Source organism: Carcharhinus amblyrhynchos, chromosome 4, assembly GCF_965287045.1.
Source record: "Carcharhinus amblyrhynchos chromosome 4, sCarAmb.v2.hapA, whole genome shotgun sequence".
Classification (NCBI taxonomy): Eukaryota; Metazoa; Chordata; class Chondrichthyes; order Carcharhiniformes; family Carcharhinidae; genus Carcharhinus; species Carcharhinus amblyrhynchos.
Genome location: NC_137327.1, coordinates 25,711,644 through 25,738,147, shown reverse-complemented (window position 1 = coordinate 25,738,147; position 26,504 = coordinate 25,711,644). Strand labels below are relative to the sequence as shown.

The following is a 26,504-nucleotide window of genomic DNA, read 5'->3' as shown; positions in this document are numbered from 1 at the left end:
GCTGGGTGCACACTGAAAATGTAATAGTTTTCCCTTTTACAAATAGATTTTCACAGCTATGCTGAAGAAGTTGCTGCCTTTTTAATCCCTGGTATCAAAGCTGTATACAAATATTGTAGTGACACTAGGAAAAGAGCAATGTAAAAATGTAAAGAACAATGAACATTCTACAGACAAACAATCTTTTTCTCTTTTATTTAATTGTTAAGAACAACGAGGTCAGAATTTGCTGCACCCGTTCCAGAATTCATTTGTTCAATCCAAAAAGGAATATATGGTTTCATATTATTTACCATAATATTCTGGATTTTTTTAAAAATTCACTCAGTCCCTCTTCAGCAGCGCTTACCTGGAGATTAAAATTTGGCAACAAAGACCGAAAGAACAGTGACAAGGTACTTCCATCTGCTGCTTGGGTTACCCTGAAGGAAAAAAAGATTGTTGCTCATTAATCCCAAAGTTAAGTTGTAAACGATAAAGGGGAAGGTAAGTACATTAAAAATTGGATGAAACCAAGGATAAATCTGACTGAAGACACACACCTGAATAAAATCTCTTTATGGTACAATTACAAGTGTAACTTTACAATATCAAAATTATTAATTTTCTTACAACATTTGTGGAAACTTAAACATGCAAAGGTATTTTAATTCAAAACTGTTTCTCACCTGGGAGATCTAAAGAACATTTTTGTAAAACTATATTTCAACCCATATGGCAAAACTATGTTGCAAACTCACCTTTTGAATAACTGGCAGAATTTTAAGAAACGTTTCACTACCCTACCAGGTAAGCTGTTCCAACCATTGTGTGAAATAACAACCCTGGATGTGTCTTTACCAGTTTACACTATGTCCCATAATCCTGTTTCAAATAGTACTTTGCATTGACGCATTTCTATTCCACTTTGCATCAAGAACATGGCTATAGAACTCCCTTCATTGCGTTCTTTCAAGGACAAATCTGGGATTTGCTACCCTGTTCCCCATAACTCAGGCCTCCGACATTAGGAACCAGTATCATTTCTGGCAATCAGATATTTTTCACTTATTTGGTGACCAGAATTGAATATAATATTTAAAGTACTGCCTGACTAATACATTAGGAAGCTTTAGCAGGACTCAAACTTATACTTCACTGGCCTGACAATATAGCCATCAAGGTGATTTTGACCTTTTGTAGATTTTGCTTCTAGTCTCAGTCAGCACTTTTGGCTTTTCGCTCATCTGATATCTCCATAAGCAATGTCAAGTAAGCAAAAATAAGTAATTATAGCACCATCTGTGATTGTTGAGGTAATACTTTCTTCGCATGAGAACTTACAAAAATTAATCATTTGGTATATACTGAACTGTTTACATTTAGATTTCAACCGCATTTACATTAAGGAGCCTCAGTTATTTTCTCATAACCTTCTGACTTTTATTTTCTTTTTAAAGCCCTGTATTCTTCCAAGTCATTTTCCCAAGTTAAGGTTTATCCAGTCATTCCTCACGACTCAACACTGACATCAGGGATCAATCTTCCAGCTCTTCTTTATGGTCTCTGGGGACTAAGTGTCTCTCATGTCTCAGAGACTGGAACACATGATCTTTAGGTATGGTCTGACTAAAATATTGCATTCTAACCATAGCCTTCTTCTATTGATTATTAGTGCCTACATTCTTTAACTGTATAGTTAAGCATTATCCTATAATGATCAGACATACTGGATATTGAACTGGCTAGGACTTTTTTTCAGTTGCTACAATGCTCACTTATTTTCTTTCTATTCATCCTAATTTACACTTGCCTAAAATAAATTTCACCTGCCACCATTTCAGCCACTTGCATATTTTTCTCAAATGTATCATGTAATTATGTCTCTTCTCAAGCAATTACTGTCTCTTCCCTATTCCGGTTTGGTATTCAATAGAAGTTTGATTAATTTGCACGGAGCTCCTGAAAATAAGGAACAGCACCAATCTTTGCAGCATTCAACTCAACACTTCCTCTGCAGTTCAACCTCAATAAGAAACAAGTGACCACTACTTCCAACCCATAAGCAATTTCTTCAATCTATCACGAGTTTCATGTGGCTTTCAGCTTGTGTATAAGCAAATCTTTATCAAAGCCCACTCCACAGACCATTTGGGACATCACCTTCTGAAATACCCAAGCAATTTTGTTAGGCAGGATCTTTAGCTCCTTTATCCAGTTTGGTCTTATCTTCTATGTTATCAAACAAGTAATCTTCAAGTTTACTCCTAAAACGTGTGCTATTATCTTGCCCCAGCATTACAGTAAGAATAATGGACCTGTAATGGCCCGAGTCTTCGTCACCTTTTTAAAAAACAGCAAACTCAATCATTTCTAATCCAGTCAGACATTCCCAGCATATTTCCACTCCCTCATAATAACTAACCACATATCCAAACTCTCATCAAATGCCTCTTCGTAAACTAGGGTAATATCATCTACTCATATACCCTATTACAGTTTCCCACTGAGGGGCCCTACTGATGTATCACATTTATGACTTTGTTTCTATATTGTCCTGCTCATCAGATATTATTTAATTAAATTTACCATTTTCTTGTGAATGTTTGTACTAAACACACCTGGAAAGAGCTATAGACCCTGCTCCCAACCCCATATCTTCTACAATATTGCTAACTAGCTAGTACATTCAATGCTCAGATACATATTGCTGTACTTCTGATACTATATGTAAACATTTGAAAAAAATTATTTGTGGAAAGATATGAAAACAGACCAACAATTTAAGAAAGCAGTGTGGCTAATTTTAATACTCATTCTACTGGGAGACAAATTAACTTGTTATAACTTTCACAAAAAATAAATTCTAGTGATCCATACCTTTCAGGTCTAGAGTACGTGACAATGCCGTCTAATGGAGGAAGTGGATCATAACCCATCACTGGCTGAGAAGTTATTTCCTGAAAAAGAATCAAATTTTAATCTGCATATTTATCAAATGTGGCACAGTGGTTGTTCTTCATATAAAAGCGCCCATTATTAATTGGCTGACTTGGAGAACAGCAATACATTGATCTGGTCAATGTTGTCCACATCCAAAAAAAAGAGTAACTGGGAAGTCAATGACTTTGAAACAGTGTTCAGAAAAATCGTACTTAGCCACCAGTTTGATTTCTGGACAAATTGATCAACTTAATCAATGGTCTATAAAATGTTTAACTGTCTGCTAATTCACCAGTTCACAAGCTGTGAAAAAATCTCTATTTCTTCCACAGACTGCAAAGCCTGGAAGATAATTGCGTTGTACATTTTTATACTCCTTGCTCTACAAGTATCACAAACCCTTGTCAAGCAGTTAGTTTTCTGTAAAATTATGAACAGAATAACGCTACAAGATAATTACAGGCACCAGCTGTACTTTCTCGTTTAAATCAAAGAAAATAAGATTCTGTAGGACCACTAGTATCAACTGCTCTAACTCATTGCATCCGAACACCTCTAAACTTTGAATTCCTTACCTCTGAAATACCTTTCCCCTATTATCTGCAGATCTTTTCAGTCCCTGACCAAATGCTTTTAAAATCGAAATTCTGGCATCACCTATATTCACTATTTATGAGATACCTATTCTTCTCTTGAGCTTTTCAATTTGATGGTGGCCTGAAATAGAAGTCTTGTCTCTTCACCAATGTTCTTTTACATTAAATATAGATAATAATATTTTTAACTTATAAAAAAGCTGGAACAAAACAAAAGGTAATCTTGGTAGTCTACTCATGGGTTGTAGAGTCAAGAACAAAATTTAATAAATCAAAATCCAAGCTTTTCAGAACAATACAGAGTTTGTGTAATGTTTTTTAAAAATTATTTATTAGTATCACCAGTAGGCTTACATTAACATTGCAATGAAGTCATTGTGAAAATCCTCTAGTTGCCACACTCCAGCGTCTGTTCGGATACACTCAGGGAGAATTTAGTATGGCCAGTGCACCTGACCAGCATGTCTTTCAGACTATGGAAGGAAACCACTGCACCCGGAGGAAACCCAAGCAGACACAGGGCAGTATGTGCAGACTCTGCACAGAGAGTGACCCGAGCCAATGTCAACATTACTCACAGGTGGAAGAGTTGCAATAGCTTCCTTTATCTCAGACAGTATAATGTGACGATAGATATTCCTGGGAACATTCTGATATCTAATCCTTCTCCTGGAATGGGAAAAGAAACATGCACAATCTAAGACAGAAAGATACTGAACTTCCATAATCCTAATTATAACACAACTAAACTACGGTCCTATAAAAGGGTAAGTAGTAAAGGCAACAGAGCAGGACTAAGCAGAGAGTTTCTTTTTAAAGATTTGAGATAAGCATGATGGGCAGAATGACCTCATTCTGTACCATAAAATTCTATGATTTGAACGTGCAACCCTGTCATGCCACATGAATTAGAAGCAGCCATCTGGCCCCTCAGGCTTCCTCCACCATTTCAATAAGATCATTGATCTGATCTGATTATGGCTTTAACACCACTTTCTTGCCTACTCCAAACAGCCCTCAATTCCCTTGTCAGTCTAAAATTGAACTAATCTGTCTTGTGGTTAGAAGGCTCCTTGAATATTACAGGAAATGGAAGGAAACCAAATACATCAATACTTTTTAAATCTAATCTCAGCAGTATCTTTTATTTAAAGAAAGCCTAATGCTGACTTTAACTTGTTGAAAGCAAAATTGAATTAATGTCCTTATTTTTGAAAGTTAAAGTAAAAAGTATTCCTGAGTATTTTTAAAAATTAACTCACCATAAAAACACTGGATTCCTTAATTAGGACAAATGCTTCTGGAAGTAGGATTAGATTAAAAGGCATTCTGTTGCTGAGCTTCAACACTCATTGACACATTAGAAATATAGTGAACTGCTGAAATGAAAGTTAATTGTACATTCTAGAACTCAACAGGGGTCTAGGTCTCTCACAACATGTCAGTGTTAATTAAATTTTTTATAAAAATTAGAGATATATATCAAATTCAAAGGTAAAGAAGGCTCTATGTCATGCTATATAACAGGGTGAAGTTTCCACTTTGGACACAATGAGCCATTCAGCGCTAATAGTGCTTGAAATTGCATTATTTATCCAAAATGAAGGTTTGCTTCAGTTTCCACTGAAATTTATTTGCATATCACTAAACACAAACTCTTCCACGAGCCAGTGCAAGCAGCAGTGTAAACAAAACACAATTCTTTATATTTTTTACCTTGCATCAAGAAAATATTCATTGATGTATTTAAGAATGGTAACTCGGTGAAGTTTTATAAATTTAGACAAAAAGGATCTCACAAAAAAGTAGGCATTTTTAATAAAAGTGTCAAGTTCACTACTTGTGGATAAGCTGATTTTAAATTACTGCAAATGAGTTTAAAACCTTTTCAAAACCATTTCCCAGTTTCATTGGTATACAGTAGCCAGTTTCTTGACAAGTTAAAAAAATCCTTAAAACATGCCAATTAGCATGTTTGTGCCTGAAGGGGCTTAACTTGAAGAGGCCAGAAATCGGCACAAACTCTATTCATTAATCTGATTTGAGGGGTGGTAACTTTGGGCCAGCATCCTGCACAAGTAAACTAGCACAAGGATCTATCATTTTACACTGGCACTCATTGAGCTAGCTGGGATGAGGAGGAAAAGCTACCAAAGACAATTTATGATTTTTAAATTTTTTTTCCATAATATTTTTACGCTAAGGGAACAATGAGGTTGAAGAACTGTCATAGTCACATCATGGAGAATGACATTCTAGCAAAAACATTCAGGGGAAAACATTTTACATGGTATATTGGTGAATAATGCAAGTAGGAAAATGACAACTGCGGGGACCATATCTGCTTAGCCAATGAGATAGAATATTTTAATAAGAGTAAACGTACAATTAGACAGATAAACATCAGTGTAAATGAAGCATTTCTCTAGACACGTGCAAGTTGTCATGTTTTGATGAAGATAGATAACAGGCTTGACAGACAGATGTGTATGAAACGTGACTGAACATCTACACACACTGTTGGGGATAGCATGAAACAAATGTTCCAAAGGAATGTGCTAAATCAGAAGAATCAGTTGATGAGCTATAGACAGAATGGGTGTTCAAAACTATTTTTGGAGGGTCTAGGGGAGCAGTGGAACTGCCCTTTGGCTGTTCAAAACTTCCCAAGCAATTCCCCTGGAGTCAATCAGCTGGGACTTCAGAGGAGCCCCTAATCTTGGTCATAGTTTCACAAAGCACCTACTTGTTCTCAGACTCCTGTACAAGTGGGTCTTTTGCATCTACTCGTCTTAAAACCTCCTTCACATTTTCTTCCAACCAAGACATGATTCTTGCTTCTTTCCAGAGCATCCAGTTTCTTCCAATAAACAGTTCTACTAACTGCTTTAGTGCACTTGGCTGCCTGCAGCAGGGGTTGGCGGTGGTGGTGGTGAAGAGGAGAAATGAAGGTTATCAACAACAATAGAATGCTTACAGTACAAGAAGGTGACATTCGATCCTCAAGTCTGTATTGGCTCACTGCAAGAGCAACGTAGCGAGTCTCACTCCCCTGACTTCTCTTTGTAGCCCTGCAAATCTCTCTTTTCAAATGCTTATCCAAAAATATTTTCAAAGCCACGATCGAATCCACCAGCTTCACACGTGCCAGAAAGTATACAGGCTGCCCAGCAATGAAATTCTGACAATCACCTTCAACAAAAAAAAAACACGAGCTCCACGCTGCAAAGGCAGAATAAAGCATTGTCAACTTTCTTAATTATTTAATAAAACTACTTATCTTAATTTTAGCTCAAGTCTTCCAACATGTCAAAATTGTTCTGGTGGTAATCTACAATAATAAACTAAGCAAGACAGATCAAATTGCAGGTTTCTCACAATTAGGTTAGTTCTTAATAGGTTTATTTTTCCACTAACACTATCGCCAGGTCCACTTTAATTTAGTTAACCACAGACTAATATTTTGCAAAACCCAACAGTGTTTCTAATAACCAAGTTACATAATTTTCCGTCAAAGCAATGGTGAGGCTAATGGTGCTCACCATTATTCATGCTCAGCAGTTGAATCTTTTGGCAGCAAGGGAAGATGCAAGGTTAAACTCAAAAATCCTCTACATTGCTCTATTGCTTTATGAAAACAGCACTGATGAAATGTATTGAAAGATATGATGCTATCTTTGCCTCATGGATGCAATTTAAATTCTCCACAGAAACGTTTTGCTTCACACATTCCATGTAGTATAAGGATATTATAAACAATGCAATAAGTGTTGGTAATATAAAAGCAATTTACTGCAGATGCTGGAATCTGAAACAAACAGAAAATGCTGGAAAACCTTAGCAGGTCTTACAGCATCTTGGAGAGAGAACAGCTAACGTTTCAAATCTGGATGACCCTTGTCAGAGCTACAGAAAACATCCTATTTCCAGTTTTCTTTAGCTCAGTTTTATTTTGGTATAGGGAGTTTGGGGATTAAGGACAACATGTAGGTAGCGATATGATCGGCGCAACTTGTGGGCCGAAGGGCCTGTTTGTGCTGTAGTTTTTCTATGTTCTATGTATATTCGTGCAGTTAGACAGGATTATGAGCTGGAACTGTACTGCAGCCTGTGCTGCTTGCAGGTTTCCGTGCTCCAACTGGTGATCAAAAGCGATTCTAATCAGATCATTAACTCATTTGCTCAGAATTTATTAGTTGATACCTGCAGAATGTTGTTAATTTTAATGCAAATTAGTCAAATAATTTCTTTCATGGCACATACCTTATCTGTACGCCAACTCCAAAAAAGTTGTGAGACAAAACCGCCTGGTCTGCCTGCACACCGCACAGATCCAGCAATGGCATTAATACTAGAAAAGAATACAAACAAGAACTCAATGCTTTTAACATGGCATTATTTAATGGAGTGGTTTCTGGACATGCTTCTTTCAGTTAACAATAGCTGTTCCAATAGATATAGCTTCTTTTCTCTATTGCAGCAATTTATTACAAAATCTTCATTAAGAGAATGGATACAAATTTGAATCAAAAAAATGAGCCGTTGGTCTTAGACCAATGAACCTGTTGGATTCTTCAGGAACTAATCCAACGGGTTGTTTTTTCTTTTTCTAGCTGGATAACTTATTATCTCCAAGCTGACTTTAATGTTAAAGGTTGCCTGTACTGTTTAAATGAAATAAATTTTAAGTCCATATTACAGTTGGTGCAAATACAACATTTATAAGGTTATATTTTGGAACATTAATTTGAGGTAAAATAGAAGAATGAAAGGGTTCACGTGACTTGCTCAGAACCTCGCACCAACAGGCTTGGGTGGCTTGGTTGTTAAAAGGTTAACAGGATACCCAAGTTGTTTTATTGGGAAGATGAAGCAAGATGTTCACACCTCCAGACAATGGTAGGAGCATCCGTGCTGGTAGTCTCATAGGCTTTTTAAACAGTTATATTTTAAACTAATTTAAAAGAAAGAACGGGGAGAAAGAGTAGATGCAACATTTCATGTCTAGATGACCCTTCGTCAGGAAATCTGGACTCGAAATGTTGCCTCTACTCACTCTCCAGAGATGCCGTCAGACCTGCTGAGATTTTCCAACATTTTTCTGTTTTTGTTCAGATTTCAGCATCTGCAGTGTTTTGCATTTATCTAAAGATAGAATGGATTTGGGAGTCTAAGAGAGCTAATTAGCATTTCTATCTGGAGACATGATCCATGGGATTCATACTGTCATGGAGATGGTTTTGACAGGAACAAGTAATAGCAGTATTATTTGGTAAGATACCATTAAACCTGATGGTAAAAGATCAGACTGGAAAAATCAGACAGCACAAGCGAGCAGTGCAATAAGGGCAACCAGTCTTTATTGTTCACCATGTAGAATGCAGGTGGGAGCTCACACTCAGATTGAAGAGACAAAACACATGGTTATGCTGCACCTGCATGCTTACCTTCATTGACTGGTGCACAAGGAACCCAGGTCCCGCTCTGCACGCTACCTTCTCCCAATTTACTAACATTCAGGTAGTAACCTGCCTTCTTGTTTTTGCTTCCAAAGTGAATAACCTCACACTTATCCATTGCATCTGCCATTGATTAGCCCACTCACCTAACCTGTCCGACAGACTGGAGGGGCTGATTGTGGACAAGTCCCCAGGACCGGATGGAATGCATCCGAGGGTTCTGAAAGAAATGGTGGAGGTGATAGTGGATGCCTTGGTGGTTATTTTCCAGACGTCGCTGGATTCCGGGGAAGTGCCGGAGGATTGGAAAACGGCTAATGTTACGCCGTTGTTTAAGAAGGGTGCCAGGCAAAAGGCGGGGAATTACAGGCCGGTTAGTTTAACGTCTGTGGTAGGTAAAATGTTAGAATCCGTCATTAAGGAGGAAATTGCGAGGCATCTTGAAGGGAATTGCTTGATAGGGCAGACGCAACACGGTTTCATTAAAGGGAAGTCGTGTCTGACAAATTTACTGGAGTTCTATGAGGATGTGTCTAGGGCGGTGGATAGAGGAGAGCCGGTGGATGTGGTCTTTCTGGATTTTCAGAAGGCGTTTGATAAGGTACCTCACAAGAGGTTACTGCAGAAGGTCAGAGGACATGGAGTTGGGGGTAGGGTGTTAGCGTGGATAGAGGATTGGTTGTCAAATAGGAGGCAGAGAGTGGGGGTCAATGGGTGCTATTCGGATTGGCGGTTGGTGACTAGTGGGGTGCCCCAGGGGTCGGTGCTGGGGCCTCAGCTATTTACCATTTATATAGATGATCTGGAGGAGGGAACCGAGTGTAGGGTGTCGAAATTTGCTGATGACACCAAGATTGGGGGAAAGGCAAATTGTGCGGAGGGTGTGGAGAGTCTGCAGAAGGATCTAGATAGGCTGGGCGAATGGGCCAGGAAATGGCAAATGGAATTTAATGTTGGCAAGTGTGAGGTGGTCCACTTTGGTAGGAAGAATGGTAGGAAGGACTATTACTTACGTGGCGAAAAACTGCAGCAGGCGACGGTGCAGAGGGACCTCGGGGTCCTTGTGCATGAGTCGCAAAAACCCAGCCTGCAGGTGCAGCAGGTGGTCAGGAAGGCGAATGGGATGCTGGCCTTCATAGCGAGGGGGATTGAATATAAAAGTAGGGAGGTCTTGCTGCAGCTGTATAGGGCATTGGTGAGGCCGCAGCTGGAGTACTGTGTGCAGTTTTGGGCGCCGCACCTGCGCAAGGATATTTTGGCCTTGGAGGGAGTGCAGAGGAGGTTTACTAGGCTGATACCGGAGTTGAGGGGGTTGAGCTATGAGGAGAGGCTGAATAAACTAGGCTTGTACTCGTTAGAGTTTAGAAGAATGAGGGGAGATCTCATTGAGACGTATAAGATGATGAATGGGATGGATAGGATAGAGGTGGAAAGACTCTTCCCGCTCAAAAAAGACAGTAGGACTAGGGGGCACAGCCTCAAGATAAAGGGGGGGCGGTTCAGAACGGAGTTGAGGAGGAACTTCTTCACTCAAAGGGTGGTGAATCTCTGGAATTCTCTGCCCGTTGAAGTGGTGGAGGCTGCCTCGCTAAATATTTTTAAGAAGCGGGTTGATGGGTTTTTGATAAGAGAGGGGATTAAGGGTTATGGGGAGAGGGCGGGAAAGTGGAACTGAGCCACGACAGATCAGCCATGATCTTATTGAATGGCGGGGCAGGCTCGAAGGGCCAGATGGCCTACTCCTGCTCCTATTTCTTATGTTCTTATGTTCTTATGTCCAGATTATTCTGAAGGATCTCTGCATCCTCGTCACCTCCCACCCAACTTGGTGTCATCTGCAAACTTTGAGATGTTACATTTTGTTCCCTCATCCAAATCATTAATATATCTTGTGAATAGCTGAGGTCACAGCACCGATCCCTGTGACACCCCACTAGTTACTGCCTACCAATTTGAAAAGCACCCATTAATTCCTACTCTTTGTTTCCTCTCTGCTAACCAGTTTTCTGCTTATCTCAATACACTTCCCTCAAACCCATGCACTTTAATCTTGCATGATAATCTCTTGTGCGGGACGTTGTCAAACAGTATTGATGAGGTAAGACATCACTTCAACAAATTAAGTTCTCACATACCAATAGATATGGCCATAAAACATTAGATAAGGGTCATGGGTGGAGGGGGGGAGTGGTAGTGTTAAAATGGCGGCGCAGGCTCATTGGGCCGAAGGGCCTGTTTCCCGGGTTGTTTTATTCTTTGTTCTTTATAGTTTGTATTTTTTTAATATTGTCACCTCTCGCTTGTGTTCAGATTTAGTTAGTGAGAATCAGCTGACAAAGTTTGCAAGCCCTGTAATACTTGTGCAGCCGTCTATCTCAAACCTAGGTACACAAGGGTGACACAATAACTTAATGCATTGCAGTTCCAACATGCACTTTTCCAGAGCACGCTTGCGCCTGCAATTGTAAAATTTCAATCATGATTTCTGGCCAAGATGCTGAACAGAGCCTAAGCACTTTCACCACAGGCAATGAGAAAATCTGAGGTTTTCATCACCTCCAGTTTTTAAGGTGTTTAGGAACATTAGCAAAGTCCCAGGAATAAGTCTCCAGCTGCTTTCTCACTCAGGCAGAGGGAAATAAGGGAAGCGTTCCCTCCACACTACCCATCAAATGAAGCACAGTTTATATTGACACAAGAAAGTACTTTGTGGGATAAGAGTTTTTAAATTACCACCACCACTAAAGAAAACAAAAATCAAACTATGGAGGCACAAGCTTCAAAATAATTATTTTTTCACTGCAGGAAGCGGCCATTTGGCCCATCGAATCTGCACTGACCACAATCCCGCCCAGGCCTCATCCCCTTAACCCTATGTATTTACCATAACTAGTCCCCCTGATGCTATGGAGCAATTTACCACGGCCAATCAACTTAACCAGCACATATTTGGAGCGTGGGAGGAAACCAGAGCACCCGGAGGAAACCCAAACAGACCACGGGGAGAATGTGCAAACTCCATACAGTGCCCAAGACAGAAACTGAACCCAGGTCCTTGGCGCTGTGAAGCAGCAATGCTAACCACTATGCCACCCAACAGGGTGAAGATCAATTCATAACATGACACTGCATATTCCCATTTATCAAAGCTTACAATGCTAGTGATAAGCATTGCAGAAAATAATTTCTGCGAAAGATATGTTCTCATGCTGTTATGCTTGTGCATGGTTTTATATACATCCAGTACAAATCTTTCAGCTCACCACCTAAAGGATCAATTTTGAAATTGTCCCAAATTACATCTGTAGTTTGCCATGCATCTTCCTTTTGCTTCTGACAGACAAGAAGATTTTTTTTTTAAACAGTTTTTAAACAAGAAGCAAACCACCCTCCTTAATCCAAGTGTTTAATTGTCAACAGATGCCTCATTTTCCCATTAGTTGGCTAACTGAAAATTTATAAAAATGATGACAAAGGAGATAGCCACTGAACATGTCCTGAAGAGAACACCTTTAATACATAGCCATTGAAATTCTCAGCTGAAAGTATGCAGTCAACATTTGAAACTTACCACTTGGAAACACAATGAGGGCATTTTGTATCAGACGCTTAGCTCTCTCCTGCTTTTGAGTGCACTCAGTATCTGACATATCTTCTTGTTGACTAAGATGATAATAAGCCAGTGGAACGGAGAATGCAAAATTAGGAAGTTGAGACAGATTCAAATGGAACTGAGAGACAGTAGAAATGAATAATATGTTATTGATAAACATGGCCAAATATGATAAAAAAAATACCCAACATTAAAACTGCTACAATTTAATATTATTAAAGCTTGCTTTTAAAAGATATTTTTTCACTCTGAAAAATTAACTTGCTGGGAATGACATTATATTCACATAAGGAAGAAATTATTTACATGTTCATATTTTCACTGCATTAATCCAGGATAAAAAAATCATTTGTCCTGTAGTCACTTGCACTCAGTTTTAAGGAAGACAAGGAACCAGCTGCTCAAAGTGCTTGAATGGCTCCGCTACTGCATATACTGATAAGCAGTGACCCACACACTCAGAACAAGATGCTAAGCTTTCAGGTTCCATTCACCAGTACTAATGAAAGATTACAATACATGGGTGCAAGTTAAATCAGCAACAAAACATGATTTTACCAGCTGGTTTTAGTTTCAGACTTGCATTTAGGATGCTATTACAGTCAGTGCAAAACTAGAGCCCAAGCACAGACCTTAAGCTGTTTAGTATCATGTTTCCCAAAGCACCCTTGCCTGAGCTAAGATTGGGATGAAAAATTAAGAGAAAATGTTAATCAGTTTTCTAATTCCCGATTCCAATAAGTCTTGGAGGTTGGCTAGAATGTGCCAAACAGTCAAAATACATTGTCGTACTCACACGTGGGAAAACTAATGCTGGCTAACTGTAGAATTGTACTTCAACCCAGTAGAGATCAAGATTGGGTTATGGGTTGAAATAAAAATTAGTTATATTATTTGTTTTCATTCAACAAAACATTAAATCTAACAAGCAAACAAACCACAGATGTATCCTCACCTCCCATTCCTCATAGAGTCTTATCAGGAAAGCATATTCTCGTGCTCGCAAAGCCAAAAAATCAATGATCAACAAAGCACATAGTGGATCTGAGTCAGGGTCCAGGCTAAAGATACAGACACCATGAATTAGACTGTGCCAGAATTAAGAGCAATATTTATTAAGCGTCATTTCCTAATCTTTCAATAACTACATAATTTCTAATTCCCAAAGCCCATTAGTACACTTGTGACAGAGGCAAGAACATTTTCACTATAAATTTAAATTTGGGACTGGTTAGTAATTTTGCAAATAATTATTTCTGTCCAGTCATGGAAGTTAATTTGGTGAATCTTTCCCTTAATGAACAATTCAACCTCAGAAATATGACAAAGCTATCAACAGGATATATGTTAACAGGCGATTTCCGATTCTTACCTGCGGATAAGCTTACAGAACTCCAGTGCTGTGCGTGGGCAACCCCTTTTCTCAAGGAATACCATATGCTTGTAGAGTGCAAGGAAAAATGACCTGCTCAAAAACAAAATGGGGAGAATCTGCATCAGATAAAATAACTTAGTTAAACAGTGAAAAGTAGTACTCTCTTTAGGGGAAGAAGAGGTGGACTGTGCAATAACCTAGAATGTAATTAAACAATAAAGCAATACTTAATACTTAGCAATACACCTTACACCACTTAATAATAAACTATAAAGCAATATTTAAGAATGCAAGGAAATGGGAGTGTGACAAGTGAATGACTATTCTGATTCAATTCTGTCAATCATAATTACAAATACCAAATGATATAAATTATCCAAAATTTTCAAGCATGATATTGAAATAGTTCAAGAAAGGCTCACAAGCATCACTCAAACCTTTCATCTGTATCATCTGCCTTTGATAAAATTAATTTTATGTTGTCAATCATACCAAGACAATGACAATTCTGCCCTGTTTGAGTTCATTTCAAAGTGCTATTTGAATGAATGGGACAAGTATCAACTTGTAAATTCTGCCAATTCACCTGTGGCAAGCGTTACGTGCAGGAGACACTCCTGGTTAGCCATGCTCCGGTTCCCAGCCCCAAATAAAATGGGGAAGCAGAGCAGCAGGAAGTGCATCCGGCTGTAAAATCATCTGCCAATTCCAAAAAATTATAGCTGACATCAAGGTGATCAACCAGCATTATGGAACACCAAGTAACATGGGAAAAGCCAAACGATGATCTGAATGAAGGGAATGTTGGGTGTTGAATTCAGCACTGGACACAGTAAAAGTGAACGGTTTCAGCAACGTCATATTTAAAAAATGAATGTGCGAGATAATCAACTGAAAGCAAACATATTAGTTTGGGTTGTTACCACAGAAGTTGTGGATAACAAGAATTGGATTAAAATACATTAGTATGAAGAAAAGTCATCGACCTGATATGTTAATGTTTTTCTCTCCCTAGATGTTGCCTGACCCGAATATTTCCAACATCTTTTAGGTGAGTATTTGTATGGATTTAAACAAGAGCCTGGTGTACCATGCAAAGAACCAATACAGAAAAAGCACGGCTTCTAACGATTCAAAGAGAAGCTGTCGATACGAAGATTAAATCCAACACTTTAACAAATGTAGTACAAACCTGTTCTCAGTTCGGCGATAATCTAACCGGCTATTTCCACTGGTCAGGCTAAAGACTGGGTGAAATGCACTTTCAAAACAGTATAGTGCTTTTTCTGAATGGAGGAAAGTGAGAAAAATATAACTTACTGATTTATATAATCTTTCATAAACCATCCCAACTCTTCTAAGAGACACAATAGAACATTTCCTTATGTTTTTATAAAGCAATTTCACTTCCAATCTCATAACAATGCAGCAAGACACTTCCCCTTGTATTGATTTAATTAGTGCCAGTTAGAAGACTCTGACCAAGTATTCAAGACTGTGATAAAGTAAATAGTGAGAGATTATTTCCATTAATTCATGAGACAATAACAAGAGGATACAAATTTCAAGTGATCACAAATTTCAAAGGATTATGATTTAAGAGATTGTTAGAAGAAACTAGGGTGGTTGGTAGGGTGATTGAAATGCAATATTCTATTATAAACTGTTGCTGGAGCAGTTCATAAATTATTTTCAAAGTAAATTAAGTTGCTACTTGAAAAATGAATTATTGAAGCAGCATGGGGAGTGATCAAAGTTTACATGAAAGACAGTAGTGCAGATTTGTTGGCTGAATGGCCTATTTATTGTAACAGTTTACAATTCCCAGTCAACTTACGTCCACTGAGCAACAGTGTAAAACCAAGCCAGATAATTCACAAGCCCATTAAAGATTACAGATAATTTGATTACCCAAATTTAATAATGAAACAGCAACTTCAATCAAGTTAGAATATACCAAAAATGACCAGTTACAGCTTGAAAACATCAACTTGAAACATCTTGAAAATGTCAACACCATTTACAGACCCACAGGCGTAGGCTTATTCAAATTAATACATCTACGATAACGTAACCCCTGTGAAAAACTGAGGTACAAGGTCCCACATCTCAAGCACAAATAAGGATTGACAAGAAATGCAGGCCTTGCCAGTAATGCCCACAACCAGTGATCAATAAAAAAATTGCATTTAGACATGACAAGATTTTTTAAACAATATAATAATATTATGTTCTATTAGAAACTGAACTTTCCAACCATATAAATACTGCAACTACAATATTATTATTATTAATAATATTATATAATATTATTATAACAAATCAAGTGGCTACATATCCAGGAGATTAGTTCAAATCCAAATTTAAGTTTACAGCTATGCATAAGGACAGAAGCTATCCTCATTTCAACCAGGTAAATTGTGAATTGCAGCCAAATGTAAAAAGGCACAGACTATGTTTCCTCTCAACCACAAGTGCTGGGGACAGAAAGGGAAAAGCCAACTAGTATGGGACTATTCTTCTCAATGGCAATGCGTTAGTAATTCAGTTTTGAAATTACAGCCTGCTTCTCACCAATTAGATCACGTGCCATTTCCTGATCCTCTTGCATCCGACATATGTCACTTAGTTGCAATAGAGAGTCAATGTGATGTGGGTTCACATGGAGCAGTGCCTAGAATCAGGGAAGGAAAAAAAATCATCAGCTGTGTTGATAGTAACAACAATCTATTGACTGAAGTGTCATAGAACATGCAACAGTGTTAATAACAAGTCATGTTTAGTACAGGATCAGGCTCAGGCTCCTACTCCTTTCAGTTTTTTTTAAGTACCAAGCTGTTAAGAGACACTGATGAATGAGTGTTTTTCTCGCTACTTGTTTTCTGATGATTCTCAAATATCAGGAAGTAGGATTCGTATGGAAGAAAATTAGGAATAACAAAAGTCAGAAAATGCTGATGGGAATAGTTGTACCATCAGACAGCACATTAAACAAGATAGGAGAGTGTGGGAGAAGAGATTCAGTCAGTTCAGGGCCTGTGATTCTCATGTTTAGATTGTATTCTCCAAAACCAATATTAACACTTTCAATGCCATATGTACAGGTTAGCAAGGGATTACAGCTTCAAGCAACGTGTTTGGAAGTTTGCAAATAGATTCATTTTATTTACAGGTGGAATAAATAGCTCTTATCAGTTAGATATTACTGCTACAATGACAGAATTATGGGCACACCAATTGAATATTTTGACATTTTAAAAATTCATTTACAGGATGTGGAGATCACTGACTAAATCAGCATTCATTTTCCTAGTTGCTCTTCAAAAGGTGGTGACAAGCTGTCTTCTTGAACCACTGCAGTCACACCCACAGTCTTGTTTGGGAAGGAGTTCCAGGATCTTGACCCAGCAACAGTGAAGAAATGACAATATATTTCCAAGTCAGGGTTAAATAGTAACTTGGATTGGAATTTCCAAATGGTGGTGTTCCCAGATATCTGCTGCCCTTATCCTTCTAGATGGTAGTGGTTGTAGGTTTGGATGAGTCTTGGTGAGTTTGTGCAGTGCATCTTCAAGATAGTATACACTGCTGTTAATGCACCCTGCTACCAATGTTCATTGGTCGTGGAGAGAATGAATGCTTGTAGAAAGGGTGCTAATCAAATGGGCTTTGTCTTGGATGTTCCCAGATATCCCAGATGTTGGTGTTCCCAGATATCTGCTGCCCTTATCCTTCTAGATGGTAGTGGTTGTAGGTTTGGATGAGTCTTGGTGAGTTTGTGCAGTGCATCTTCAAGATAGTATACACTGCTGTTAATGCACCCTGCTACCAATGTTCATTGGTCGTGGAGAGAATGAATGCTTGTAGAAAGGGTGCTAATCAAATGGGCTTTGTCTTGGATGGTGTCAAGCTTGAGTGTTGTTGGAACTACACTCATCTGGGCAAGTGGACAGCATGCCATAACATTCCCAACTTGTGAATTGTAGATGGTACATAAGGTTTGGGGAGTCACAAGTTGAGTTACTCGTTGCAGGATTTTTAATTGTTGCCCAACATTGTAGTTGCAGTATTTATATGGTTGGAAAGTTCAGTTTCTAACAGAACATGATCTTTGTACAACAACCTATATACAGAATTGTTGTGCAAATGGATGAAAAAATTAGTCCATTTAGCCTGTAATGAATACGTCTGATTTGTTCCTGACCCAGCAGTACAATTGTAGATTCATAGTGAAATCCTGAAAGACAACTTAGATATTACTATTTCTTACAAAAATCAGGTAATTTGATTGCAACATACTTAACTTCTGATAATCTATTAATGACCTACCAGAATGTTATTTGGATCCATTGAATCTACTGCATCCAAGAACTTGAACTGAGCCTGCTGATAATCTCGATTGTGTTCAAAGCTAAAATATTGAGCTCCTCCCTTTGTCTCTAACAGCTGCATCGAAATCCCTACAGGGACAAAGCCAGAGTTAAATTCCGGATTGATTCAGATTTTCAACCACTGATAATAAGAGTACTTATTACTATTCATTTTACAGGACATGGGCATCACTGGCTAGCCAGCATTTATTGCTCATCCCCAATTGCCCCTCAGAAGGTGGTGGTGAGCTGTCACTTTGTACTGCGGCAGTCCAAGGTGTAGGTACAGCCACAGTGCTGTTAGGGAGGGAATTCCAGGATTGTGACCCCAAAACAGGAAGGAAAAGTGATGGATTTCCAAGTCAGGATAGAGTGGCTTAGCAGGGAACCTTCAAAAGGTGGTATTCCCAGTTATCTGCTGCGCTTGTCCTTCTAGATTTTAGTGGTTGTGGGTTTGGAAGATGCTGCCTAAGAAACTTTGATGAGTTCCTGTAGTGCATCTGAGACAGGACATACTCAGGAATGGTGTCTGGGACATTACCTGTGAGGTATAACTCCACGAGTATGACTGACTATGTCAGGCTGTTACTTGACTAGTCTGGGAGACAGCTCAATCACCAGATGTTAGAAAGGAGGACTTTGTGAGGTTTGCCCTTACTATTTTTGATGCCTTGGTCAATGCTGGATGGTCCATCTAGTTTCATTCCATTGTGTTTTCTCTGTAATGGGTGAATACAACTGAGTGGCTTGCTAAGCCATATCAGAGGGCAATTAATAGTCAACCATATTGCAGTGGGTCTGGAGTTACAGGTAGTCCACATGTAACCAGATATGGATGGCAAGTTTCCATCCCTAAAGAACATTAGCAAACCAGGGAAGTTTAAATGACAATCGTTTCAAGGTCATCATTAGATTTAATTCCACATAGATTATTGAGTTTAAATTCCACCATCTGCCCTGGTGAGATTTGAACCTGGGTCCTCAGAACATTACCCTGGGTCTCTGGATTTAAGTCCAGAGTTAATACAACTGCTCCACCGTCTCCCCTTGTGTATTATGTAGATATTTGAACAAAGCTTTTTTTCGGGTTGGGGCGGGGAATGAGGAAAGGGGCAAACATTAAGACAACCGAAGGTGGCTTGTAGTTACTCGAAGAGCAGGAGTTTTCATCGGTGTCCTGGCTTTAGTGTTATAGATACTGCTATAACCCTTTTTCTTATAAAAATCAGGTAATTTGATTGCCACATACTCACTGAAAGGGTTAAAAGATTCAGTTAAGCAGAAAAATCACATACACTGCTAGAGCTAGCTCTCAGTAAGTACCCAAAGGCACAAACTGCAGATTGTTAGTCCTCTGGCAGAAATATCTCCGCTATCAACCCTCCCAGACTGTAAAACAATGTGGAGCAGACCTTCAATTAGTTCAGTCAACCAAATGGTCTGAAGATAACATAGGCGGGGGAACACTGTTTACCCACTTTAACACCAAACCTCCCCAGCCTGACAGAATTCATCAAGCACCAGGCCCTTAGACATGGAAAGGATAATTTATATCCTCAAATCAAATAAGAACAAATTGTAGTTGGGGGTAAATCAGATAGCATACTCAAGCCTTTACACTAAATGGATATTATAATCAAGTAGATGTGCACATGTTGTGATTGGTTAGTAGTATTTGTACCTTATGCATGATGTAAACCAAATCAATAGTTGTAAGCAGATATAGATAAATGTACATCTCTGATTGGTATACGTTAATTACTTGTAATTGAATCTGGAAGTATATTTCTTTGTATATTTCGGTATCCAGTGCTCCGAATTGTGCCGCGAGGTAGCATACTAGAGTCCTTGCTATAGCTTGCAACAATAGGCCGATTTTAAAACTCCAAAATTCTTTACTGGGTCATGAGGGGAAAAAAGTGTGTAAGCAGCTGACCATCACTGCAACATAACAACAATGTATTTTGAAAAGTGAGAGTTACTTTACCACGTTTTCTTACATTACTTATACATAGACTTTCACACCATTCTTCACTTCTATTCTAAATATAGCCTAGCTGAATCAGCTCTATCTGGAATTGTACTATGAAGCCATCACGTGATAAAACAGTTCAAGTAGCTGTATATATTTACCTGTTTTAGTGTACCTTGGCCAAGTATCTTTTGGTGTTGTGAGCCACGTACTCCTATGTAATGAACGATGCCGCTGCTTTGACCTGATTTAAAATATTTTAAATGGAACAAGCAGTAAATCCTGAAAGCTTCAGTTCTTAATTTACAAGTGAAAAATATTTCAGCAACTGGCACATAGGATTAAAGACAAGTTAAGCTGAAATCAAAACTTTAAAGGTTTCTCCACTTACACAAAAGACTTTGAATTAGACAGAAAATCGAAATCAGATAATGTAAGACTACATCAGATAATGACCCAAACTAACCGTTGTTCTCCAAGAACTGCTCGAGCCCCAAAATATCTCTTCAGTTCAGTTTCTGGATTCAGATTTCTGCAGGAAGTGAAAGTTAATTTATCTTAAGTATGAGATAGAGAACAGTGAACATTAAATAAAAAACTAATGTCCACATTTAGATAATGGCTTGCACAACCTCAGCGACTTCCAAAGTGCTTCATCGCCAATTTGATACTTTTGAAGCATTATAATATCAGATACAAAGCAGGCAATTTGCACACAATGAACTTCTATAGACAAAGTGAAAATCATAGATAATCTGCTTTAGTGATATTCGTGGAGGGATAGATATAAGCCAGGACACCAATGAAAACTCCTGCTCTTCTTCGAGTAATATCATGGGATCTTTTAAATCCACCTGGGACAGCAGATGGAGTTTCGGTTTAACATCCTGCAAAGCTCAGCAACTTTGACAGTGCAACATTCCCTCAGTACTCCACTGATTTTGTCTTCTGGTTTCTGGAGTGGAACTTGGACCTGCAGCCTCCCAACCTTGTTACAGACATAGTTGACGGTAAATGCTGAATTCCTCAATCCCAGAAGGGAAACTTGAAATAACTGTGTTTGCAATTTGTGTGACGGGTTTGAAATCTAGAAATGATGTCCCCGACTACTTACGATAATTTCATAACAACTGAAGTGTTTATTGAGAAATAGGAAAAATGTAAAATAGATGTATGCCTAAACAAGACAATGGTTTTACAGAATATCAATACTTTAAACAGGTCCAAACAATCTCACCTTAGCCGCCTTCAGAGGTAACTCTCCCTTAATCTGTTCCACAACACTTTACAGATTTTAAAATCCATAAAAATCTAGTAACTATTACCATACAGTGCCTTCACATTGGTTGGAGCTGCTTCTGAGGTTAGCCAGCAGTTTGCTTTTCAAATCTGGTTTCTTTCATACTGCTTACTGGAAGTTCAACAGGCACTCCTGCTGTTGGTTAAGCCTAAAGCAGCTCCCTGCATAGATTTCAGTATTCCCTTGAATACGTTTTTCCCTTTGATCTCTCCCTTATTCAGTTTCTTTAGAACTGCTCTCTGCCAAACTTAATTAATTTCATCCCTTTATGTTTGCTTTTAGAGTTTAAAGGAAAAGTAAACTCATTTTAACCACCTTCCCAATGACATCTTTCTTTCAAACCTTGCATGTCTTATCCTTTGAATCCTAACAACCCATTCAGATCTGTTTTTGTTCCGTACCCATTCTAACTAAATTGCCTTAGGTAAATATCGGTTTAGAATTTTGATAGGCTCATTAATATATCAAATGCAGAGTTTAGATTCACAGCCTTGACTATCTTACTAAGAGTTTAAAAATGACAAAATAACCAATGGAAATATTACAATTTTTTGGATTTCCCTGATATATTTTTGTGACATTTCAAAGCAACAGTGATAACACTGAGGCATAGCATAACGTCAGTTAAATAACTTAACCTCATAAAAAGGCAACAATGTGCATAAATTGATGGCGCTAATTTGTCAAAAATGGCAAAAGGTCAAAGCTAACATTAGAGCTCCTACATGATTAAAATGTGATTTTATTCCTCACCTATGTTCAACATACAACAATGGTCTTGTGTCTGCACTGACAGTGTGTGTGTGGTACTGAAAACCATTGGATCCATCAATCTCTTGTAGAATGCTATCAATGTCATCAGTAGCACCTTCCTGGAAAGAGGACAAATAATTTGTAAGATTTAAGAGGATGGCTCTACTTATTGTTAAGCAGAAAGAAGGTCTATTCAGGTTGGTCATTGTAAATTCAAAATAGCCTGTAACTAAATTAATACTTTAAGCACAAGATGCAAATATTACACTCACTTTCCTCTGATGATGCACTAAAATAGAAAACTAGTTACATGCAGTTAAAAAAATGTGCAAAGTGCGGTTTAATCACCATTCATAACAACCATTCACATCACCTGGAAGTCAGCAGGAGTATTGGTGCGGTTTTTCTTTCTTTTTTTTTTCCGTTTGGGCTTGTTATTTGAATTTGTCTAAGAATCAAAAAAAAACTTTTCTTGAGACGTATTCCATGAAATATAGACTGCACTTTCCAAACATGTAAATATAAAGCTGCAAAAGTTTAGTAATAACAACCATTCAACAGTAAAAGGATGGGTGGGCATGACATTATGAACTTCATGCACATCCACCACAGTTTAGTCCAAACTGAGTTAAAACTGCTCCATCTTTGGAGGACATCATAACCCTGTTCCAGAATTTATATGAGCAACAATATTGAAGATCTGCCAGTCATAATGAAATTTAGCACAAAAAGGAGAGACGAAAGCATTTGTGTTATGGAGTGGTGGATGGAGAAAAAACGGCTACAACAATGATTTAACAGCAATAATGGCAATAGAGGCTTTAAAATGGCTGAGCTGGCTGACAGTAAAGCATGCTGGGAATTTTGGTCAACTTACAGATTAAAACAAATGCAGGTGATAAAATGACTCTGGTTTGGGAGCTGTGATATGACACTTCCTGTGTTGGCCAGATCAAGGAAGTTGTTTACATTAACTGAGACATGATAGCTCTGATTTTTATGGCTGCTACGTATGGGACATGTAAAATGTGCTAAGCATCATGGCTTTGTTCAAAGTAATTTCACTGGATGTTCGAGCCATGTGCTCGATTGCTGGTTATACAATTGGCTGGATGACAGAGAATCTTCCGGAAGCAAGTGGAGAATTGTGGATAAAGGACACACAAGTTTTTTGTTTGGCAGTGATAACTCAGAAGAGACCAGCCATCGTAACAAAGCTTGTACCCTGAAGAATGCTTCAGAGAGAAGATGATCAATTCTACATCAAGGATAGTTCTTGGCCAAGGTTTTCCTAAACTCGGTAGTATCTATTTTCAGTTAAATAGTTAAAGTTGATGCTCAGTTAGAATTAAAGTGTAGTTTAAGAGTTAAAGTTCAGTAAAGAGTTAATGAGTTGCAACTGTTTATGTTCGAGTTGGTAATAAGAAGTATTAAATAAAGAAATAATTGAATTACTGTCCTTGTTTGCCTCTTTAAACTGGAATTAAACACTTGGAAAGTGTTTAAATTAAAGATGTGTAACAGAGCCCAACGAACAATGAATTAGGTTAGATTTAAGTTATTTTATTTATTCAAAACTGTATTTGTACAAAACCTTTTCCTAGGCGCTTCTTCAAGGACTCTGGGATGAAATACAATTCATAAAAACCACTGTAAAGTTTGAAATTAGTCATTAAACTCCATACACGGAAATACTGAAATTTTACCTGCAATACATCAGATTCATTTTTCTTTTCTATTTCATCATTTTCTATATTTTGTATTGCTTCAGTTTGATCATCCTCCTCAGTCAATGGGTCTTTGAGCCTCAGGCTTATACCGTCTGGCTCTCCTGGTGGATTTTCCTCATTCACTGCGTAATTCTCTGCATCATTCTCAGCATCAGGTTCACTTATCTACAGGAAAAGAAAAAAAATACAGAAACATATATAAGGGTTCTATTGACTTCCATTTATTAATACCATAAGGTCCACAGTTTTTTTGTATTTCTCATTCTGTCATGAAAAATGCTTTTCCAAATACTTGAACTACTTGTATTGTGATCAGGATTACTGGATGAAACGCAAACATCATTATGTCCTTAACGAAATCATTTAAAATAGCCACGCCAATATAAAATACGCGTCATTAAATACTGACACGTAATAATGAGACAAATGCAATAATTTTATTTGTTAGACAAGACATTAAGCCAAAGTACACCTACATAGATAGACATAGATCCCCTAGTAATCACAGAACAGCATGAGTTCTAAGCGTTCTGGTTAGTATTCATCCCTTCAATTAAAATAACTGTTCATAAATTTGCCGACACTGTGTATTGCTAAGAAACTGACCTCACAACTACACTCAAAAGTAATTAATTCATTAGAAAGGTTGTGATATGTCCGGACATTGTAAAAAAGATACAAGTGCCAGGATCACAACTCCATTCCCTAGGCAAAACACATTCATACTTTGTGCAACTCTAGCACATCTTAACTCTGATCCTCTATCCCTCTCTGTCACCCCCTCCTTTCCTACGTGCCCCCACCATCTCTCACTCTCCCTTCCCCTCTCACCTGCTCCCCCAGACGTCCCTCGCCTTCCCCTCTCACCTGTTCCCCCAGGCAGCCCTCGCCGTCCCCTCTCACCTGCTCCCCCAGACGTCCCTCACCTTCCCCTCTCCCCTCCAAAGGCGTCCCTCACCGTCCCCTCCCCCCTCAACCAAGGCGTCCCTCGCCGTCCCCTCCCCTCCCCACCAAGGCGTCCCTCGCCGTCCCCTCCCCTCCCCCCCAAGGCGTCCCTCGCCGTCCCCTCCCCACCAAGGCGTCCCTCGCCATCCGCTCCCCTCCCCCCCCAAAGCGTCCCTCGCCGTCCCCTCCCCCCTCCCAGACCTCCCCCCCAAGACCCCCTTCCCCCCCCAGACCCCCTCCCCTCCACCCCAGACCCCCTCCCCGACCACCCCTAGACCCCAGACCCCATCCCCTCCCCTCCCCCCCCAGACCCCCATCCCCTCCCAGACCCCCGTCCCCTCCCCCTTCCCTCTCCAGAACCCCCTCCCCTCCCCCTCCCCCCAGACCCCCCTCCCCTCCCAGACCCCCGTCCCCTCCCCCCTTCCCTCCCCAGACTCCCCTCCCCTCCCCCCTTCCCTCCCCTCCCCCCTTCCCTCCCCAGACTCCCCTCCCCTCCCAGACCCCCGTCCCCTCCCCCCTTCCCTCCCCAGACTCCCCTCCCCTCCCAGACCCCCGTCCCCTCCCCCCTTCCCTCCCCAGACTCCCCTCCCCTCCCAGACCCCCGTCCCCTCCCCCCTTCCCTCCCCAGACTCCCCTCCCCTCCCAGACCCCCGTCCCCTCCCCCCTTCCCTCCCCAGACTCCCCTCCCCTCCCAGACCCCCGTCCCCTCCCCCCTTCCCTCCCCAGACTCCCCTCCCCTCCCAGACCCCCCTCCCCTCCCCCCTCCCCTCCCCAGACCCCCCTCCCCTCCCCCCTTCCCTCCCCAGACCCCCCTCGCCGTCGCAGACCCCCTAGACCCCCCTCGCTGCCCTGTCCCTAGATGTCTCTCACTCCCTCGACATCTTCCACTCCCCTCAAACTCTCTCCCCTCCCTCTCAATCTCTTACCCCCTTATCACCCCTCTCTCTCACCCTCCATTCTGTTGTCACCCTCACTCGCTTACTCCCCCACCTCCTATCACTCCATCCCCCAGTCTCTCACCAGCCGGTACAGGTTTCCAGCTGCCGCTTTATTTTTCTTGTTCCTCCGCTGTTTGCGGGTGGGTGCGGGCTCCAGCGGCCGCTCTTCTTCCTCCTCCTCCTCCTCCTCCTGGCCGGCAGGGTGAGTGAGCGGCTCCTGGACCCGCTCCCCCCGCAGCTTCCGTAGGCCCCGGGAAGACATGGTTCCCGGGTCCGGACTGACTGAGTCTGCGCAAAACCCACCGGAAACCCGGTCCGCAAACGCGAGCTGGCCGGAAGTTGGTCATGGCGCAAGGCCGGCGGGGCGGGGCGGGGGCCGTGACGGTGGCGGGGCGGGAGCGGGAGCGGGGGCGGAGTCAGAGAGGGGCGGGAGCATGAAGGGGAAGGTTGTGAAGAGGAGGGGTGTGGAAGGGGTTGCTGTAGGAGGGAAGCGAGAGGCGGTTGTGAAGTGTAGGGTAAGGGGAGAGTGAA

General features: G+C 40.2%; 1 protein-coding gene across 2 annotated transcripts in view; it reads right to left on the bottom strand.

The window, feature by feature from the left end:
- Positions 1-26,273, bottom strand: part of tcf25 (TCF25 ribosome quality control complex subunit) — a 30,223-nt gene extending 3,950 nt beyond the window's left edge. Inside the window, exons 1-17 of one of the 2 annotated variants that reach the window (XM_080186872.1) lie at positions 26,056-26,273; positions 24,067-24,255; positions 22,734-22,808; positions 22,361-22,479; positions 20,774-20,839; positions 20,469-20,551; positions 18,295-18,425; positions 16,540-16,639; positions 15,158-15,251; positions 13,963-14,055; positions 13,546-13,651; positions 12,549-12,708; positions 7,782-7,869; positions 6,265-6,423; positions 4,097-4,187; positions 2,860-2,939; positions 350-422 (exon numbers count right to left, since the gene is read on the bottom strand). In XM_080186872.1, coding sequence (XP_080042998.1) covers positions 350-422; positions 2,860-2,939; positions 4,097-4,187; positions 6,265-6,423; positions 7,782-7,869; positions 12,549-12,708; positions 13,546-13,651; positions 13,963-14,055; positions 15,158-15,251; positions 16,540-16,639; positions 18,295-18,425; positions 20,469-20,551; positions 20,774-20,839; positions 22,361-22,479; positions 22,734-22,808; positions 24,067-24,255; positions 26,056-26,235 — 1,887 coding nt within the window. In that variant the 5' untranslated portion in view covers positions 26,236-26,273. Of the gene's footprint in view, positions 1-349; positions 423-2,859; positions 2,940-4,096; positions 4,188-6,264; positions 6,424-7,781; positions 7,870-12,548; positions 12,709-13,545; positions 13,652-13,962; positions 14,056-15,157; positions 15,252-16,539; positions 16,640-18,294; positions 18,426-20,468; positions 20,552-20,773; positions 20,840-22,360; positions 22,480-22,733; positions 22,809-24,066; positions 24,256-24,566; positions 24,796-26,055 lie in introns of those variants that run through there. The other variant, XM_080186873.1, reaches the window with a different exon arrangement.
- Between the last annotated feature and the right edge of the window lie 231 nt (positions 26,274-26,504).